Source organism: Cordyceps javanica, chromosome 2, assembly GCF_051103115.1.
Source record: "Cordyceps javanica chromosome 2, complete sequence".
Taxonomy (NCBI): domain Eukaryota; kingdom Fungi; phylum Ascomycota; class Sordariomycetes; order Hypocreales; family Cordycipitaceae; genus Cordyceps; species Cordyceps javanica.
In genome coordinates, this window is record NC_139296.1 from 772,760 (window position 1) to 792,673 (window position 19,914).

Genomic DNA, 19,914 nt, shown 5'->3' on the forward strand with positions numbered 1-19,914 from the left:
TGCGCCGATCAAGACAAAGGATGCATTGCATTGCCACCACGTCTGAGCGAACATTGCATCACCGAGAACGGGTGTTTTAACCAATCTCATGATGCAATTTGTCGACGGCACAGGCCATCGCCAATTCTTCCAGAGGAGGCTCGCTTTTACTTGATCACCTCGCCCGCTCCCAAGCTAGTTGTCGATTCATACTATGGATGTTCTGCCAGCAAGACCTCCCTCATTCTTGCCTATTACTAGAGAGGTTTCTAGCTCTAGATGTAGCTAGGAAAAAGCTTTTGTCTTGTATGAGGAGGGCGGGGAGGGGGGCTGCTTCGTCCGTCATACATGCTGATATGACGAAAGGGCGCTTTCTCTTCTCTCGACTGGAGCCGTTGCCGTCCTCCTCCGAGTTTCTATTTCATCAGCGCTTCGTATAGCAGCGGGGCTTGCACTTGTGACAAAACTGCCACGCTCTCTACCGTGAGCACGAGCTCAATCGCCAGAAAAAAAAAAAAAAGGCCGTCGGGAGATGAGTGACTACTTGTGTTCGCCCAGTCCAGGCACTCGATGTTATCATTTCTCATATCCAAGAAGCCCAACTAATAGGCCCATCAAAGAAGCCACCTCGAAAAAGAAGACAAAAAAAGGAAATAAGCAGGGTCCATCCCATCCCGTCACGCAATCCCGATTACATACATACACCCCTCCCCCTTCTGCTTACCATTGAGGTTTTGCCTCATCCTTCTATCCACTTTCAACGCCACCAGCCGCCTACTACTGATACTACCCACAGGGTTCCGGTAAATCCTGCACTAATAAAGGGCATTGCTATCTGATTCGGATCAAGATAGGGGAAAGGAAAAAAAAAAAGAGTTTGATTGTTTTCCATTTTTTTTAAACTGTTTCATCACCGTCCTTTTCCACCATCCACCTTCCAGCTTTGGCTAGTATACAAAGAACAAACACAACATGTTGCGCCACCAAAATGGGTATACTTTCCTCCCTCTTTTCCCCCCACGGCCCGGGTGTAGAAACAAAAATTCTTTTTTTTTTCAAAAAAAGAAGAAAAGAGAAGAAAAGAAAAGAAAAAGTAATTACGTGTTTTCCTTAATACACGCCCCAAGAACGCCTTGCTGTCGTCGAGACATTGCTCCCCTGCTGATATCATGTTACATTAAAAAGCCCCGTCGGCCTAGCTCGGAACTGCGTGCAGATCCTCCCCTCCCGTCCCCTTCCTCAAGTACGTTCTTTCATTGTTAGTACACCATGGCGTCCATATATCTCAGGCCGCCAGAGACGGCGCTTCAGTCTTGATGTTGCTAGCATCCTGCGTCTTGACACTGATGGATTTGGCATCCTCTGTTTTGACACTGCTGGGCTTGTCCTTCTCCACGGGTGTCGGATCGTTGTTCGATGGTGTAGGCAGGACGTCGTTGTTCTCGCTCGCCGCCTGGTCATTAGCGGCGGCGGCCGTCGTCTTCTTCTCCTTGGCCTTTTTCTCGTCCTCTGCTTGCTGCAGCTTGAGCTTTTCCTTCTCCGCCTTCTTGCGTTCGATGCGCTGCACTTCTTCCAGCGTTGGGCATCTCGCCGGGTTCAGGAACCTCTCTGGAACGCCTCGGGCCGCATATGTACCGCTGCCGGCCCAAGCACCAAGCAGCTTACTCCAGCGGTACTCACCCGACTGTAGCCGCTGTAGCTCCTTGAACGCGGCGGCGCTGTAGAAGTGGAGGTTGGTCTTTGGGTCACGATATCGGGCGGGGTTGTTGGTGATTGGACATATCGGTGCAGGTGTAGGTTCTGTGTCAAGTTAGCAGTTATATCATTGGGAAGGGGTTTCTTTTCTCCAAAGATACGTACTCGGCAAGCGGCTCATCTTGCGACCAAAGAGCACCTGCGTTTGCACACTCTTGTCTTTGATGGCATTCGCGTCGAAATTTTGATAGATGATAGCATCGCGAGTCGTTGCAAGTCCGTCCAGCGGGGAGCGGGCTTGTTCTGGTTGCGGCGTGGCTGCTTCTGACTGAATCTGGCTGACCAGCTTACTTGCGGGCAAGGATTCATTCTCAACTGGCTGCAGAGGAGTCGCCTTAACAGCCACTCCTTCGCCTGCGACCGGCACGGCTCCCGAAGCTGTCGTGTCGTGAGCATCACTCGCCTGTTCCGTTTTTGAAGGTGTTTGCGAATGTGTCTTCTCTGTGGCCGGCTCAGGGTGAGATGAGCCCTCTGGCGCGGCTACCGTTACTTCAGCTGGTGCCTGTGTTTCTTGTTCTTTTGAATCAGAGGTTGTCTCCGCAGGCTGCGTGGCCGGCGCGGCAGACTGTGTTTCTGTTGATGTTGTTGGTTTCAAAGGCTCTGGCTTTGCGTCGACGTCTTTACCTGCAGCCTCACCAATATCCTTCTTCTCAGCACTGTCAGGTACCGGCACATTGGCCGTTGAGACGTCCTTGCCCGTGTCGCTTTTCGTATCGCGCGTAGTATTCGTGTGTGCAGCTCCATCGATTGCCGTTTCTGTCGATGTTGCTAAAACTACACCCTCTTGTATTTGTACGTTTGGCGCATCAGTCATAGCCACGTCTCCCGATGCGCCATCTGCTACAGCAGCCTTTTTCGGAGCTTCGATGCTCACATCAGTCTTCCTCGCCTCGCCGTTCTGCCCGGCATTCGCATCTAGGCTCTCCACCGTAGATTGAGACTTTGCGATTCCCGCCGCTTGTGCATCCGCAGGTTTCGTCTCGCTGGTGTTCTCTTCCTTGACAGCGTCTTTGGCCTCGTCCTTCTTCTTGGCGCCGCCCTTGTCCTTGGGAGCTCTTTCTCGTTTGGCCCTTTTTGGCTTTTCCTCAACCGCCACGTGGATGCCCTCGCCCTTTCGCCAGCCGTCGCCGAACCGGCCCAGGCCGCTCCAGAACGAAATGACTGGCCCGCTGAGCGTGCGCTCGTGCAGGGCGGCGAGCTTGGCCCTGCGCTCCTCCTCGCGCTGCTTCTCGGCCTCCTCCCACCGGTTGAGGCTCTTGCTGTTGCGCTCCTCGACCAGCGCGGCCTCGCGCAGCCGGTCCTCCTGGGTCATGGGCGGCTTCTTGAGGGCCTCGAGGCGCGCCGCCTTCTTCTGCATCTGCGCCAGCTGCTTCAGGCGCTTGGCCTCGCGCTCCTCCATCTGCGCGTGCAGCTGCTCCTTGGAGAGCCGCGTCGTCTGGCGCGACGAGGCGCGGGTGGGCATGTCGGCGACGGACGGCAGCCATGATGCGCGCTCCGACTTCTTCTTCGGCCGGGGCTGGCTCGCCTGCTGCGGCGTCGAGGGGGCCACGGAGGATCTGGGTGTCGAGTTGCTCGTGTCGATGCGTACCTTTTTGCGAAACTTGGCCGGGATTGCCTCCTGCGCCTTGCGCTTCCGCTGCGCGGCGCGGCGCTCCTTGGCCTGCCGGTCGAGCTCCTTTTCGCCTTCGAGCTCGTCATCATCGTTGTTGTTGTCGTCCTCATCCGAGGAGGAGTCCATCTGCACGTCCGAGGCGTGCTCGCCGGCGTCGGAGAAGCCCTGGTCGTTTTCGTCCTCGGCAAACAGCAGCTCGAGATCGGAGTCGGGTTCTTCGTTGGCGAGCATCGACTTCATGCGGTTACCGGCCGTGGAGCGACGCTGGCGACCCGTGGCGAGCCACTCGACCTGGGGCGCCGGTTCGGACGCGCCATCGTTGGAGCTGTCGCTGTCGCTGCCGCTGTCCACGTCGCTGGCGTTGAGGCTCGACAGCTTCGACGACTGCGACTCGTCGAGCTCCGACGGCCGCGCGGGCTCCGAATCCATCGCAAAGTCTATGAGCAGACCAGATTTCGTCGATGCATACCTGAATTCGGCCAAATGCAGGAATCGACGTCGGCTCGGCAAGGTAATCGGCTCGTATTTGTGCGCGTGCTTGATGATGCGAAAAGTTGGATAACGCGCCTTTGGAGGGGCCTCGAAATTTCCATCCCTGAAAGGCACCTTAGTTAGCGGCCACGCGTGTGGCGTTGCAAGTTTAGTGGCATGTCATGTCACTGTGGATGCGACCTGGGCGATCGTTACAAGAATACCTAGCTGCCTAGGTAGGTACCTTAGTAGGTGGCCAGGCACCAAGCACCAGCTACAATGAAATCAGCGCTGTGATCCTTTTCAGTTTAGAATTCGATGCGCGAGCCGATGAAGCGACTATGAATTACAAATGCTTTTTCTATTCGACACATGGAGCATCCTCTCAGAGAAACAGCAGTCTTCCCCACAGGTACTTCATTCACTCATTGCCAGACTCGCAAGGTGAGTAGCAATGTGAATAACTGTTGTCAGCCGCAGACAAACTAACTCAAGGCCAGCTGGAAATGTTGCAGAATTTATATTCTTGTCTAAATTTGAATAATAAAAATATAGGTCCAGGGAACGCCAATGCCAGGCAAGGTCTACCCCAGCCAATACCGCATTGACACGCCTCGATGACATGTGTCAAAAAAAATCTATTGTATCGCTTTTCGGAAACAACGCAGAAATAAAAGGTGCAAATCATAAATAGGCCGTACCACGTGCTGTCGTACCTGTCGCCGATTCAGGTAATGGTGCTTCTCGCGTCTGCGATGCTTTCCTCGTACTCGGTCATAAGCAGGGCTTCCTCAACGTCCTTAACGAAGTGGCTCTCGCCGCACAAGCCGACGATGCCGCTGCTGACCATGAGCCGCCACACGGGGTGGTCCTTGCCACCGGGCATGCGCGAAAAGAAGACACGAACGTCTCGTTCCCGGTAACTGCGCACAATCTCCTCAAGGACTTGTGTTCCGGAGCCATCAATCGACGTCACGCCGTGGATATCAAAGATGATGTTGCGGTTGGCGTCTTGGCTGCGGATGCGAGGCAGTGCCGGGTGCGCGGAAGGCGATCCGTATAGTTCAAGGCGGCGCAGACGGGATTTGAGTTCACCCGTGTTCGCAAACGTGAGTGGCTCGGGGATCTTGACAATGAGACAGCCCTCCACGAATTCGAGACCGTGTGGGTTAGCCTCGGCGTTCTCGAACAGCTGCGTTCCAGGGATGCGGCCGAGAATCTGAATACGGGGACGCGTGCTGTGCTTAATGACCATAAGCAGGGAGATGCCGACTCCCAAAGCCATGCCCAGTGTTAGGGAATAGAAAATGGTCGATAGGAAGATGATGCCCATGAGTCCCAGTTCAGTCCAGCCCCGGATCTTGACGAAGAATCTGATGTCGTGCGGCGCTTCCTCTATAAGCGAATAAGCAACGACAGAAATCATGGAAGACAGGACGGGCTTTGGCAAAAAGTAAAAGTACGGCAAGAGGAAAAGCACGGAAAGCAGCGAAATGAGACTCAGCGCAATAGAGCTCATTGGCGTCTTGCCACCCGTCGTCTTGTTCACTTTGCTGCGTCCATAGCCGCCAAAGGCGGGAAGGCTCATGAAGCAAGATCCGACGACGTTGGCAACGCCAAGAGCAATCATTTCGCGGTTTGCGCTCAGCTCCATGCCGGGAATGCTGCTGTTGCCGAGACTCTTTGCCGCCACGGAAGACTCGAAGAAACCAAGCAGCGCGATGAGGAACGAGGTCGACATGGCGGAGCGGATATGCTTCATGTGGGATAGTGTGAATGGCCATCGGAATGCAAAGAGAGTTCCCGTGGCCGACTTTACGGCACCAAGAACCTCGACGCCGTTCTTATCCCACTCAAAGTACCAGCAAAGCATGGCTGAGGCGACAACAACAATGAATCGATCCGGAACAAAAACAACCGAAGGGTACCGAGGCTCCAATCGACGCTTCATCTCACTATGGGCTTGTTAGACTTGACTACGTTTGGTTGTCAGGGGGAGAGGGATGAGGGCAAGAGGGCAAGAGGGGATGAAATGCGACTAACCGAAAAAACATAATGACCAAGAAGCTGATTCCAGCTACAGCAAACGTGGGACGATGGACCTTTTCCCAGTGTTCAACGATAAAGGCAATCTTCTCGACGCTGCTGCTATGACCGACGCCTGCCTCATCTGCAAGGCTGCCCAGGCCAAGCTCAGGAATGAGCTGGTCGACGGCAATGACGAAGCCAATGGCGCTGATGAAGCCTCTCAGAAAAGGCCTGCTGAGAACGGAGTCGAGGAAGCCGAGCCGTGCCAGTCCGGCAATCAAGACCATGGCGCCGGCGATGCCTGCAACGACGCCGGCAATCTGCGTGTGGACGAGGTCGTTGTCGTCGAGCCCGCCGGCGTCGATGCTGGACTTGACGACGGAGCCGACGAGCAGGGAGCCCGCCGCTTCGGGGCCGACGACCATCTGAGACGAGGAGCCGAGAATGGCGTAGACGAGGGGGTTGAAGACGAACGAGTACAGGCCGTTGAGGGGCGAGACGTGCGCGAGATTGGAGGCGAGCGAGAGGGCCATGGGGAGGTAGAACGAGGCCATTGTGATGGCGGCGACGACATCGCCCTTGAGGTACGACAGCTTGTACTTTCGCATCCAGATCAGGCACGGGACGTAGTATGACAGGTACCTAGAGTGACGGGTCAGCCCTGATTGTCAGTTTGAACTTTACTTTGGCGGCGACGGCCATTTGAGAAGGGGCACACGCCATCATACATGATTGGGTCGTCGCGGACGCCCGCGCGCTGCGCGAGCTCGCTGGCCTGCCCCATCTTCTTGGTGCGGATGCGCTGCTTCAGCCACGACTTCCAGTCTTCGGAGCCCTGCATGCCGTCAATGTGGCTCTCCAGCTCCCGGGCGCCCATCGGGGTCGAAGCGCGGGGGCTAAAGGTGCCGTGGTCGCACTCGCCGGGGTGTGCGCTGGGCTCGGTCGAGGAGATGAGTAACGGGGTGGCCTCGGAGGCGCGTCGGGCCGCGAGTGACGGCACGTTGTGGTCCTGGAGGTAATTGTTGTTGCCATTGTCGTCATTGTCGTCGCCGTCGTCGTCGACGTAGCTCACAGGCCGGCTGCCGGGCGTGTGGCTCTGCCGCAGAGTGCTAGGCTGGGCAGGCTGGTGACGATGAGGAGACGACAAGTCGCTCCCGGATTGGGATCGGTGGCGGCCAGTCATGGTGACTGTGCGTGTCGTGTTGTCGATGGCGGGTTTTGGTTTTTTTTTTGTTGTTGTCGTCCAGAGTTGTTGATTTTCTGGCGGGTGGGAAAAAATAATCCGGGGGCGGGGATATAATGGGTGTATTGATCCCGACGGGGCGATTTCACAGCTCCATCCGGATGCCCTCTTGGTTTTACAAAGTGGCCCCCGAGGAGAATTTCAAGGGCAACGAAGAGTAGACACGGGCAAGGCGAGGGAGAGGAGCAGGAGGAGGAGAGGGAACGGATTCAAAACGGCGACCAAAAATTGTCTCTGACTGGGATGATCCCCCCCCCTTCTGCTTAAGCTCAGCCAAGCCCGCGCGCGCCCGCTGCAGTCCGGTACCTGATACTTTTACAGTGGGGCAGTTTGGCACGCTGCTGATATTTAGGCTTCCCTGAGAGGTCGGCCTTGATACTTGGTGGGTTGCGGCCGTGCTGACCGTAGGCCTTTTTTTTTTTGGGCGGCCTCATCCAGTTGAAGGGAAAACCTGCTGTGGGGGGGTCATGAGACGTAAAGACGGAGAGGTAAAAGTAGGTACTGCAACGGATAAAGGAGAGATGAACAAAAACAGCCAATGTGACAAGATATTGTTCGTGTCTGAGATTCATGCACAGATTTGACACACGCCATACGCCATACTCCGGTTATAGTAGCCCAGCGCTGCAAGCCGCGTGACGGGGCTTTGAATTGAACGGCGTGTGCAGGCAGCATGCCGCTGACTTGCATGCATATTCAGCACACGTGAGAACGCCTTGCACCAATAATACCTTGCATAAGGAGTGGTGGAGGAAGTGAAAGTCGAGGTACCAAATGTTGAGACATGCATAACAGCATGACCCAAGCAGGTTTGGACCGAGAGACGGAAGCAGTGTTCGTGTCGGTATCGTGAAAATATATCTCTTTTGTTCAACATGAAAACTCTCTAGTAGTTTACGGCATCTGCCAGATATTCATACACATAAAAAAAAAGAAGAACAACTACAAAATAATTTTACTTGCACCCGAACCCCCCGCAATTCTTTACTCGCGGATGAACAGCGCAGCCATGCCCTGACCGGAGCCGATGCACATGCTGGTGAGCAGGACCTTCTTGTCCTGTCTGCGGAGCTCGCTCAGGCCGGTGACGATCTGGCGGGCACCGGTGGCGCCGAGGGGGTGGCCGAGGGCGATGGCACCGCCGCGAGGGTTCATCTTGCTCCAGTCCAGGTTGAGCTTGTCGCGGCAGTAGACGGCCATCGAGGCAAAGGCCTCGTTGAGCTCAATGACGTCGACGTCGGCGAGGGTGATGTTGTACTTGGCCAGGAGCTTGGGGATGGCGACCGAAGGGCCGATACCCATGATGCGGGGAGCCAGGCCGGCGACGGTAGAGCCGACGAACTTGGCGAGGATGGGCTGGCCCAGCTTGATGGCGGTGGAGCGCTTCATGAGCAGAAGAGCGGCAGCTAAGGGAAAGGGGCAACAACGTTAGCGAGCTAAAATTATGCATCGTCTCTCATCGGAAGAATACACACCTCCGTCAGTAACCTGACTGGCGTTACCACCAGTAGTCGTCTCACCCCACTGGGGGAAGGCGGCGCGGACCTTGGCGAGGCCCTCCTTGGTGGTGCCAGGACGGATGCCCTCGTCCTTGGTGACGGTGACCTCGGTGATCTCGCCGTCCTTGCCCTCGACCTTGGCCTTGATGGGGACAATTTCGTCGTCGAACCAGCCGGCCTTTTGGGCGCGCTCGGCACGCTGGAAGGACTCGGCGGCGTACTCGTCCATCTGCTGGCGGGTAATGTTGAAGTCGGCGGCAACGTTCTCGCTGGTCCAGCCCATGGGCTCGAGGGTGTCCTGCACCTCCTGGTTCTCCATGACCTCCTCGTTGAAGGGGAAGGGGGGCGCGCCGGGAGCCGACATGCTCTCGCCGCCGACGGCGACACCAATGTCGATGGCGCCGGAGCGGATGGAATCGGCAATGTCGGCGGTGGCCTTGAGGCCGGACGAGCAGAAGCGGTTCACGGCATAGGCGCCGGCGGTGTTGGGGAAGCCTGCGGCGAGGGCGGCGGCGCGGATCTTGGAGGCGGCAAGAGGGTCGTTGACCTGCAAGAGATCTTTGGTTAGCCTGGCTTTTCTTCTGTTTTAATATTCGCGCAGCGGCGTGCAAAAACGTACGTTGCCGAAAGCAAAGTCCTCAACCAGAGCAGGGTCGATGCCGGAGCGAGTCTTGAGCTCCTTGAGCAGGCAGTAGGTGAGGTACTCGATGCCACTGTCCTTGAAAGCACCCTTGCGGGCCTTGGTCAGAGGGGTACGGATGGCGACGGTGATGACAATGTCGTCGGCGTTCTTGGACTGGCTGAAGAAGAGGGTAAAGACCGAAATTAGCTTGTGATGGATTCCGCGGGCGTGGACGCGCCGCCGCCGCCCGCCGCCCAAAAAAGAATACGTACAGGGAGCTCAAGGCCGAGCCAGGGGCAAGGTGCTTGATGATGGAACCGATGCGCTCGACAGCCATGATGAGGGATGTGTGTGTGGAAGATGGAGAGATGAAGGGTATAAGGTAATGCAGAGACGGATAAAGAAAAAAAAAGAGATGGTGATGCAGAGCAGAGGTTGAAAAGAGACTGTTCCGGTGGGATGAGCCGGATAGAAATGGTACGTCAAGCGGGCGCAACTGCTGGCAAACGCCGAACCCGGATCTGTGGAGTAGCCGAGGCAAGCACTTGATCGGACCAGCTTGTGGGTGGTCTGGGGAGGTTGACTAAGCCAGCCTTGAGCCAGCCGAGGTCTTTGCCTCTCTGGAGGGGTGCCAAAAGTCCGGGTGGTGCGGCCGCACGGGGAAGGACAGGACAGGGCAGGACAGGTGAATAAGGATGCACTAGTGACAGAATGATGGCTGGATGATTGATAAAGGCATATAGTAATGTCTAGATTTGTCTGTTTTTTTTGTCTTTTTTTGTGCCTCGTTGCACTTTCTGTGATGAATGGCCATGTGCTACTATGCTCTTGTACCTAAACCTACCGGCCCAAAATGTACTTGCTCCGTACTTGAGTACGGAGTATTCGTACATGGAGCCACTATTACTTACCAGTACCAGTCACCTGGGTGACGTTGGGGGCTTTCACAAGCTTGCCAGCTGCCAGCGTCCCTGAGGTACTCCGTATAGATACTCACACTCCGGACGGCCCATACTAGGTCCCTATTAAGCAAAATCTCCGGGTGCCGGGCCTACGTACTCCGTAGGACCGCCCGTCACAAGACCGCATCTCTTTTCTCGTTTGGTTTTTTCCTGTCCCTCGTCCAATGGATTTGCAATTATCAATCCTTTGATCCTAAAACCGTTAATAAAGTCATCTTCACTCACTATTTATTTTGTCCACGCCCCCGACTCAGCCCACAAGCGACAGGCCGTCGCGACCGGCCCGCCCGCATGCCAATGACCCTGGACCGTTTTAAGCCAAAATCCAGCAATCACATCTGCTATAGGAGCCGCTGTACTAGTATCCAAATGTTTAGTCGATTTCGAAATTTGCGTATTCGCAGCACAACGGTAAGGCGGTTTTGATCTGGGACGGCCCCGGACCGTACCCCGGATGGGCCACGACCAGGGAGCCGCCGGCGATAGGGAGTGTGAGATGAGATATGCAACCAGGAAGGGGGTTTTATTTCGTAGCGGCATTAGGATCATGATTTGACCGTGTCAATGCAGCCAGGTTGTTGCGCAAGCTCTTTCGCCAGGACTGACTACTTATTGGCAAGTACCGAGCTACAATGTTCTCTTAGTGTGTCAGCGCCTCCCTGCTTTGCGCGCTGGCTCAGCTCGCCACACACACACCACTCGCATGCCGTTTCGTGCGCCTCTATGCATGCAACAATTTATAAACAGTCGAACAAAAGCTGCCTACGGAGTACAGCTACACCAATTTATTAGCCACCCACGCGCCAGAATGCCCCCCAACCAAACCTTTCCTTAGCCCGCTCGGCACCAGGGACACGCCGGGCGTCTCGGAGGGCTAGCACCGCCCCAGCCCACTAAATCGAGGCACCACTGTCCACTGAAGACCGCCAAAACAGCGTGAAACGACCCGCTCACGCCGCTACAGCGCTCTAACAATAGAAAATTGTCGAAGCACCGAAAACCTTGCTTTGTTGGGGGCAGCTTCGTCCTGGCTGAGGTTGCTGCAGGCGCTTTGTCTTCTTTTTTCCCTGCTTCTTCAAGTTCTTCTTTTTTTGTTCTATCGTTCTCAACACTCATTTTGCTTCTAAATGGCATAGACAATTCTGCATTGTTTTCTTTTTCTTTTTCTTTTTCCAGCAGCGTCGCGCTTGTCCAATACACCAGGTAACTCCAGAGAGCCGTCTACAAACGACCGGCTCGCCAGTATACCGAGACTGCGACATTACTTGGCACGCCTCCTTTTCGCCTGCAGCACGCTGATTGTATGAGAGCCCTTTTGTCTCGAGAGCGTTGATGTCCCAAAGTTCATTTCAACCCGATACGACTCTCTTTTGCGCTTCCTTTTATTTGAACAATATCGCATCTGAACCCGCGAGATTCGCGATCGGCATCCCACCCCCCACCGCCGCCCGCCGATCGAACCGACAACGAGCGATATTGATATCAGATCGTACATGACATATCCAGCCATGTCGCTGCTCTCCCTGACCCTGTACGCGCTGGCTAGCGTCGCCGAAGCCGCCGGCGGAAAGCGCGGCCTCGTCTTCACGCCCAACCCGTCGCACCCCCAAGATAACAAGCTGTGGCGCCCGCCGGGCAACGACCTCACCTGGTACTACAACTACGGCAGCATCCCGTCGCCCGCCTACGCCGACGTCGCGCAGGACCAGTTCGAGTTCGTGCCCATGATGTGGGGGGTCGGCGCCGACCCCAAGGACGACAAGTGGCTGAGGGAGGTCAAGGGCGTCATCAGCGACGGCCGCAACATCACCCACGCACTCGCCTTCAACGAGCCCGACGCGCCCAACTCCTGGGGCGGTAGCAACGTCGACCCCCGTACCGCCGCCCAGGCCTGGGTTGTCAACTTTGAGCCCCTCGCCGCCATGAACGTCAAGCTGGGCCTGCCCGCCGTCACCGGCGCCCCGGCCGGCCTCGACTGGTTGAAGCAGTTCCTCGGCAACTGCTCCGCGCTCGTCAGCAGCGGCGGCGGCGGCGGCGGCCAGACCAAGAACTGCACCTTTGACTTTATTCCCCTGCACTGGTACGACAACTTTGCCGGCCTCGCCTCGCACATTGGCGAGCGCAGGGCCCTGTGGCCCGACGCCGAGATCTGGATCACCGAGTACGCCTTTGCCCACCAGGACCTGTCGCCCACCCAGCAGTTCTTCAACCAGACGGTCGACTACTTTGACAAGGAGTCCTACATTGGCCGCTACTCCTATTTTGGCGCCTTTCGCTCCAACAACTCGACCGTCGGCGCCAACGCCCCCTTTCTCAACAACGCCGGGAAGCTGACCGATATTGGCTCCTGGTACCTAGGAAAGAGCGCGACGGGCGTGAACCCGCAGAGCATGGCGTTCAGCGTCGCGCCGTCCGGGCTCGTCGCCGGCAGCGTAGCGGCTGTCGCGGCTGTCGTGATGGCCTGGGCGTAGCGAGGGTGAAGGAGATGGGATATAGGAAAACTGTTTGCCCGATGATTCGGGCTGTTTGGCGTTTTTTCATGGCACGTCTTTCAAGACTATAATATCACCACGATTGGAGGAATTTCAGAATTGTTTACATATATTTTTTTGGCGGCGCACATACACGACGTAATTAGTCAGACTCAGAAGCAAATAGACAGTGAGATTCATCTTTGCGTACAGCAGAACATGCTACCAAACTGTGTTTGGTAGCATCAAATTTTAGATGTCGGAGCAAAGACACCGCAAGAAAAGTGCTCATGTGATTGAATACGAAAAGAGCATGGCATCATTGCCCCATGGAGAACCCGTCGCGAGATCGGTCTGCCTTTCCTTATTTGCCGAGCACGAGAGATTGCCGAAGCGCGAACACAGCTTCTTCGGCCTACGCGAGCGTGCTCTTGTCATCGAGGCCCCGGGGCCGGGGCTGTGATGATAAATAATGGCGTCGGCCCCACCAGTTTGTTCGAATGATGGAAAGGTACGAGTTCACGGGACGCTCTTCCCGGTTCTTATTGGTTTTTGTCATCTCCACGCAAAATAGTAATTATCATAATAAAATAGTAGGGTTAAAAAGGCCATTCTCGCTTCTCCGGACCCGGGGTTGACACATTAAACGCCGGTCCAAGATCAATACGCAGATGGCCGGCCATGCGCGCGCCGCATTGAGGCGCAGTCCACCCTGGGGGCGATTTAAGTGGGTCGCGATAATACGTGCTGGGCACGTGATCCACTGCCAAGCCCATTGGTGGTAGAAATGTACAAACCGAATGCTTGCGAATGACGTCTTCTATTTGATTAAAGGCATTGTAGTTGTTTGTATTATTGGAGGTTGTATTGGCTTTGGAGCTTTCTTTCTTTGAAAGTGGGGGAATGTCGAAGGAGAAAAATAATGACCACCTACAGAAAGGATGAAATAGGCTGTTGCCTCTTTCTGCATTGTTGGTCACCGTAGCAAATAAATGGTGGCTTTTGTAGCTGAGTTTCCAAACCTACACTGCATGTTACGCTTTCTGAGCTTGGGTTGAAAAAATCGGATTTCCCCATTCCCCCTTGCAACAGCGCCAAGAATGCTGAAAACTCGTCGTGCGCCACTTACAGCTTCAGCACACAGGCACAGTAATGGATAAAGTGGCAATACCCGCCCGCTGCGCTAGGAGCTGGAGATAAGAACTGTTTTTGTTTAAAAAAAAATAACCTTAAAGGTTCAACATATAATCGACACACTCTCTCGGTCTCTGAGGTGCCATGGTGCCAAACCCAACCGGGGGGAGGGGGGCTGGCTGCCTTACCCCTGTCAACCCAAGTCCACACCAGTCAGTGCATAAAGGAATGGATTCCCTTGGCATTTATAAGAACAGAGTGTGGTTGTTGGGCTTTCTCCGTAAGACAGGGTTGGGAAGCAAAAGAGAAACCTTGATTGTTCTCGAACGTGTGTGCCTTTTGCCAAGATGCAGGTAATCGTGCGCTCTTGGCAGAACCATACAACACCACACATATGCAAGTACTGGTTGAAGAAGGAAAAAAATAATCAAGTGCGGGTTATTGGGGTGCAGCAGCGCAGGATGGCCATGATCGAACGTGTTGAGCAAAGGCGAGCTAAGGTGACAGCCGTGGAACAAGAGACTGTAAACAGTAACAACCACAAGCCTCGTCTGGAGTCGTTTGTGATATGTAACTGCACGTCTTGTCATTGTTTTAAGCTTTTTTCCCCCTCTTCACCGTGCTTGCGTCCCGTCCCTTGTGCCAGGGTAAGTACCACAACGGTCTTGGTCCCTATAAATCGGATGGCCACCAAGGAATGAAGCTGGCCTTCTAGAATGAATGGAGTTTTTTCCCCGCCTCTTCTCTCCTTTCCTCTTCAAAAAAAAAACGGCGCAGCTGCCTATTCACTCTCCATCTTCTCACTTGCCTTTTCGCAAAAATGTACATTGCCCGTCGCAAGATGTTGCCAACGCCAAGCCTTTGCGTCCTTGTCCTGCGCCGTGCAAGCCCGGTTTTTTTTTTCTTTCTAATAGCCCGCGAGAAGACGGCTGACTAGTGAGACCTCACCACCATTTCACTTCAAGCGTCTTGGCGCACCGCGCAATCCTTGACCACAATGGAGCATTCCTTCGGTGACGACGGCGGGGAAGATGCCCAAGCACGTCAGAACCGGGTAGCCAACGAGAAAGAGAGGAGGGGAGATGGAGAAAAAAGAAAAAGAGAAAAAAGAAAAAGAGAAAAAAGAAGAGAAAAAAAAAGAGAAAAAAATAACAAGAGGGAGGAACAGGTTTCTATATTTCTGCTTTCAATCGTAAAAGACTGTTGATGGGGTTTGCCAAAAACAATGATCGCTTCCCTTGGCTGAGAAGCCAAGCAGTGTGGGAAAGCATTGTCAAGATGAATTGGCAAGCAAGAGTAATGAAAAAAAGCCAACGCTTGCTTGCCGCTTTCAGTTTTAGGGTACCTTCACCGTTGTGTTATCCGGCAGCCGTATCTCATCGGGAGCGCAAGCACAGCGATACTTACTACTTACTCGCGCGTTTTGCCTACATGATACTTGGTACTGGGTAGTAAACGACCTGGCTGGTCCTTGACGTCACCCCTACACAACTGTGCGTGTAAATGACCAGATCAACGGTCTTTGCGGTCCTCTGGTTCGCGGGACGAGCAAACCACGCTCCCCATCAATACACCACACAACGGGCATGGTATCCCTCCCTCACCAATCTTGGCATCGTTTGAACAAAGACTGAATTCACCTTTCTAATTCATATTTTATTTGTTCCTTCGGCGTTCTTCTTTCGCCACAATGCGCTGTGTGACCCCCTCTCTTATCGCCACGTTGTAAAAATAGATGAGATCTCTCTTATCGTTTGTAAAAGCTGCGCCTTGCTCGGGGTAGGCCGAAAGCGAGCCGGAGAAAAGTTGAACAACCGTAGGACTAACCCCCGTTCTGGGTGAGTCAGCTGGGGGGGAATAGAGGATAGAGGGGAGGGGGGACCGACCCAAAAGCCCCAGCTGGAACGCCGCGCTTTCGCCGCCGGGGAGGATTGGGGGGAGGGGGGGGCGCAAAATGCTTGCGGCGCCGCCAGGTGGGGCCAAACCCCGGCGCCGCCAAGCCGAAGTATCCACGTTCGCCCAGGACTCCGGCGGATGTGGGGCCAACGCTCTCGGCTTTGGGCCTACCTACGTCAAAACCTTATCTTGGGGGGGGAAATGGATGGCGGCGCGCGTTGGCTCTGCTAGTTGCAAGGGCATCTTGGCAACGAAACTCTGTAACAAATTGTTGCGTTTTTGTTTAGAACGACAAGTACTTATAGTACCGCCTCCCCGCCCTCCTGCACGGCCGTGGTTCCTTTTAATCTAGATCAACCTATAGCCAACGCTTGGAAAAGACCAAAGCTTGCCTTTCATTAATACACCGGGGAAAACTATCATCACTGCATCATTGAACCCCCCCTCCCCCACAGCTACCATACCCCAACGAGAAAAGGCCTCCAAACTCTACTGACGTGCAAGAGGCGCCCTTGACTTGAACTGGGGGATTTGTCTTTTGTCGCTGTTTCCATCGTCCACGGGAGCGAAGCCCTTTCCCAGTCCTATCCGCTTATGCATCACCTTCGAACCTTCATCAGCCTCTGCCCTACTTCTGGACAGCAGCGCGGTTGCGCCACCGACACGACCACCGCCGACTTTGCCGCCTCGACCTGCGACAATGGCTGAGTTTCCCAAGCACCCGTTCCTCCTCTCTGTCGCCGAGACGGCCGACGCGCTCTCCACAGATGTCGACAAGGGCCTCACCTCGGCGCAGGTTGCGCAGCTCCAGCAAAAGTACCCCAAGAATGAGCTCGATGTTGGCGATACCATTGCCTGGTACAAGATCTTGACCAAGCAAATCCTCAATGCCATGATCATCGTACGTCTTTTTGATTTTTTGCACCCGTCAAAGCCAATGTCCGACTAATATCAGTCTCCAGGTCCTCGTTTTCGCCATGGCCCTCAGTTTCGGCATCAAAGACTACATCGAGGGCGGCGTTCTCGCATGTGTCATTTTTCTCAACGTCACCATCGGCTTCTGGCAAGAGTATCGCGCCGAAAAGCGCATGGATGCTCTCCGTGCCCTCTCGTCTCCCAGTGCCATGGTACTCCGTGACGGCAAGACTCAGGTCATTTCAAAGTATGTCTTGCCCCTCTTGACATCCTTCCAAACCCGTCATTCTAACCTCATTTTTGCAGTCCTGATGTCCTCCCCGGCGACATTGTCCTCCTCAAGACGGGCGACACAGTACCTGCCGACCTTCGCCTCTTCGAAGCTATGAATCTAGCTTGTGAAGAGGGCCAGCTAACTGGCGAATCGATTCCCGTCGAAAAAATCATTGAAAACAACGTCACTACCCCCGGGTCTGAAAAGCTGGCCACCTCAGAACAGGAAGTCGGCATCGGTGACCGTGTCAACATGGCCTACGCCACCACCGTCGTTCGAAAGGGCCGCGGTCGCGGTATCGTCACTGCTACTGGCATGACCACCGAGGTCGGCAAGATTGCTGCCTCCACCTCTAAGAAGCAGCGCAAGGCCGGCCGCTCTATGAACTGGCGCAAATATGGCAAGCGTCAGCCTGTGGTTGGCCTGGCTAAGCGAACCTATGATGTCCTTGGCAAGTTTCTGGGCTTGACCGAAGGAACTCCTCTTCAGCGAAAGCTGTCCGCTCTTGCTTACGTCCTCTTTGGCTGTGCTATTATTCTAGCCATGGTCGTATTTGGCGTCAACCATTTCAATCTTCGCAACGAGGTCATCATTTACGCCACATCTCTCGGTATTGCCATCATCCCCGAATCTCTGGTCGCGTAAGTGCAGCATCTACCTACTCCTCGTTTCTGCAGTGCACAGTTTGCTAACAAGTGTGGTTATGCAGTGTCCTCACAATTACCATGGTCGTCGCTGTCACCGTCATGCGCAAAGCCAATGTCGTCGTACGCGACCTCTCTGCCTTGGAAGCCCTCGGCGGTGTCACCAACATCTGCTCTGACAAGACAGGTACACTTACGGAGGGTGCGATGATTGTCCGCAAGGCTTGGATTCCTAGCAGTCATATTTACACTGTCCATGACTCGCAGAACCCTAGCGATCCGACCAAGGGTCGCGTCACCCATGCTCTCAACAAGGACGAGCCTGTCACCGAGGCTCCCAAGCGAGACTACGACCGTGAGCGCAGTGCTGCTGTTCTCAAGTTCGATGTCCCCGACGAGAAGCTTAACCCTAAAAGTGAAAATGAACCCGCCCCAGTCGAAACGCCCTGCGAAATGACAGATGAGCTCAAGGCATTTCTGCTCTCAACATCTTTGTGCAACTTGGCCACTGTCCGCTTCGACAAGGAAGAGGAAAAGTGGCAGACAACTGGCGAGCCCACCGAGATCGCTCTTCAAGTTTTTGCCCACCGTTTCAGCCTCGGGAAAAAGTCACTTGAGGGTCAGGGCTGGAAGCAGCTTGCCGAATTTCCCTTTGACAGTTCTATCAAGCGCATGTCCGTTATTTATGATGCTCCCGAGGGAGAGAGTGGCTCCATTGTTGAGACCGACAATAGCATGGTCTTCACAAAGGGAGCGGTTGAGCGCATCCTGGATCTGTGTTCGCATGTAGGGACAGGTTCCGATCAGCAGCCCATCACTGACGACCTTAAGGAGACTGTCCTACAGCAAATGAACAATCTCGCCTCGCAGGGTCAGCGTGTTCTAGCCATTGCGTACCGCAAGTGGGATGGCAAGTTTACTGCTAAGCAATCGTCCAGCGCCGCAGAAGACGAGAAGCTTCGCGGCGAGGTGGAGCAGAACCTCGTTCTGCTCGGTCTTGCTGGTATTTACGACCCTCCGCGTCGGGAGACCAAGCCTTCCATTGCGGAATGCTCTCAGGCCGGTATCAAGGTACACATGCTTACTGGTGACCATCCCGAAACTGCCAAGGCCATTGCCAAGGAGGTCGGTATCATCCCCAAAAACCTTGGCGTCTTGCCCGACAAGGTTGCTACTTCCATCGTCCAGAAGGCGACCGATTTTGACAAGATGTCGGACGCCGAGATTGACGCCCTGGAAGAGCTTCCCCTGGTCATCGCTCGCTGTGCTCCGGATACCAAGACTCGCATGATCGAAGCTCTGCGACGCCGTGGAGCATTCATGGCCATGACGGGTGACGGCGTCAACGACGCACCCTCGCTGTCGCGTGCCGACGTCGGTATTGCTATGGGCTCGGGCTCTGATGTCGCCAAGTCGGCCTCCAAGATTGTGCTGACAGACGACAAGTTCAACTCAATCGTTGCTGCTATTCGTGAGGGTCGTCGCATGTTTGACAATATTCAAAAATTTATTTTGCACCTACTCACCTCCAATGTTGGTGAGGTGATCCTCCTCATTGCTGGACTTGGCTTTGTCGACCAGGATGGCTTCTCCGTGTTTCCGATTTCGCCTCTGCATATCATCTGGATCAACATGGTTACTTCATCATTTCCCGCGTTCGGTCTTGGCCGTGAGCCTGCCGCCCAGGATGTCATGCGTAAGCCTCCGCAGGACAAGCGCCGCGGTGTTTTCACCAACCAGATCATTGTCGACATGGTCATCTATGGTATCATGATGGGTGCCTGTACCATGGTCACCTTTGTCATCATCATTTACGGACGATTCGGGGGTGACCTTGGTTTGAACTGCAACACGGCGTATTCCGAAGAGTGCAAACCTGTCTTCCGGGCTCGTGCCGCGGTCTTTGCGGAGCTTACCTGGCTGATACTCATCTCTGCTTGGGAGTTTAAAAGTCTCCGCCGTTCCATGTTCCGTCTCAACCCCGACGACGATAGCAAGTTCCCATTTTTCAAGGATGTCTACAGCAACCGCTTCCTATTCTGGTCCGTCATCTGCGGCGCACTGTCGGTTATTCCTGTTGTGTACATACCAGAGCTGAACACCAAGTTCTTCAAGCACGCTCCCATTTCTTGGGAGTGGGCGCTATCGGTCGGCTTCACGATTGTTTTCGTCGCTGGCATCGAGGGTTGGAAATTCATGAAGCGTCAATTCCAACTGCTCCAAGATCGCGCCGTCCAACGTGGTGCCTGGGGCCAAGGAGGACCAGATGAGTCAGGAGTCAAGTTCCGCAAGACCATGTCCGTGTCTAGCTTTAAGACATGGGCTTCGTTTTCGCGAAAAGACACGGGAGAGACGCTATCCAAGAGCAACACGCAGGTCTCTGGAGCTAAGAACTCTAGCATGGTCTAG

At 54.6% G+C, this 19,914-nt stretch overlaps 4 protein-coding genes across 4 annotated transcripts; 2 read left to right on the top strand and 2 right to left on the bottom strand.

The window, feature by feature from the left end:
* Positions 1–1,264: 1,264 nt before the first annotated feature.
* Positions 1,265–7,028, bottom strand: V2A60_002749 (uncharacterized protein; the record flags this gene model as incomplete). The annotated part of the gene is made up of 5 exons (XM_083254095.1): positions 1,265–1,779; positions 1,840–3,941; positions 4,588–5,772; positions 5,861–6,487; positions 6,574–7,028. 5 exons carry the CDS (start codon positions 7,026–7,028, stop codon positions 1,265–1,267), a joined length of 4,884 nt encoding a protein of 1,627 aa, XP_083110221.1.
* A 1,044-nt stretch (positions 7,029–8,072) lies between these two features.
* Positions 8,073–9,546, bottom strand: V2A60_002750 (Thiolase, N-terminal domain-containing protein; the record flags this gene model as incomplete). The annotated part of the gene is made up of 4 exons (XM_083254096.1): positions 8,073–8,494; positions 8,564–9,134; positions 9,207–9,387; positions 9,482–9,546. 4 exons carry the CDS (start codon positions 9,544–9,546, stop codon positions 8,073–8,075), a joined length of 1,239 nt encoding a protein of 412 aa, XP_083110222.1.
* Positions 9,547–11,679: 2,133 nt separating this feature from the next.
* On the top strand, positions 11,680–12,642 carry V2A60_002751 (glycoside hydrolase family protein; the record flags this gene model as incomplete). The annotated part of the gene is made up of 1 exon (XM_083254097.1): positions 11,680–12,642. The coding sequence occupies one exon, from the start codon at positions 11,680–11,682 to the stop codon at positions 12,640–12,642; it is 963 nt and encodes a 320-aa protein (XP_083110223.1).
* A 3,730-nt stretch (positions 12,643–16,372) lies between these two features.
* On the top strand, positions 16,373–19,914 carry V2A60_002752 (uncharacterized protein; the record flags this gene model as incomplete). Its single annotated transcript, XM_083254098.1, has 4 exons — positions 16,373–16,573; positions 16,635–16,834; positions 16,894–17,502; positions 17,571–19,914. The coding sequence occupies 4 exons, from the start codon at positions 16,373–16,375 to the stop codon at positions 19,912–19,914; spliced, it is 3,354 nt and encodes a 1,117-aa protein (XP_083110224.1).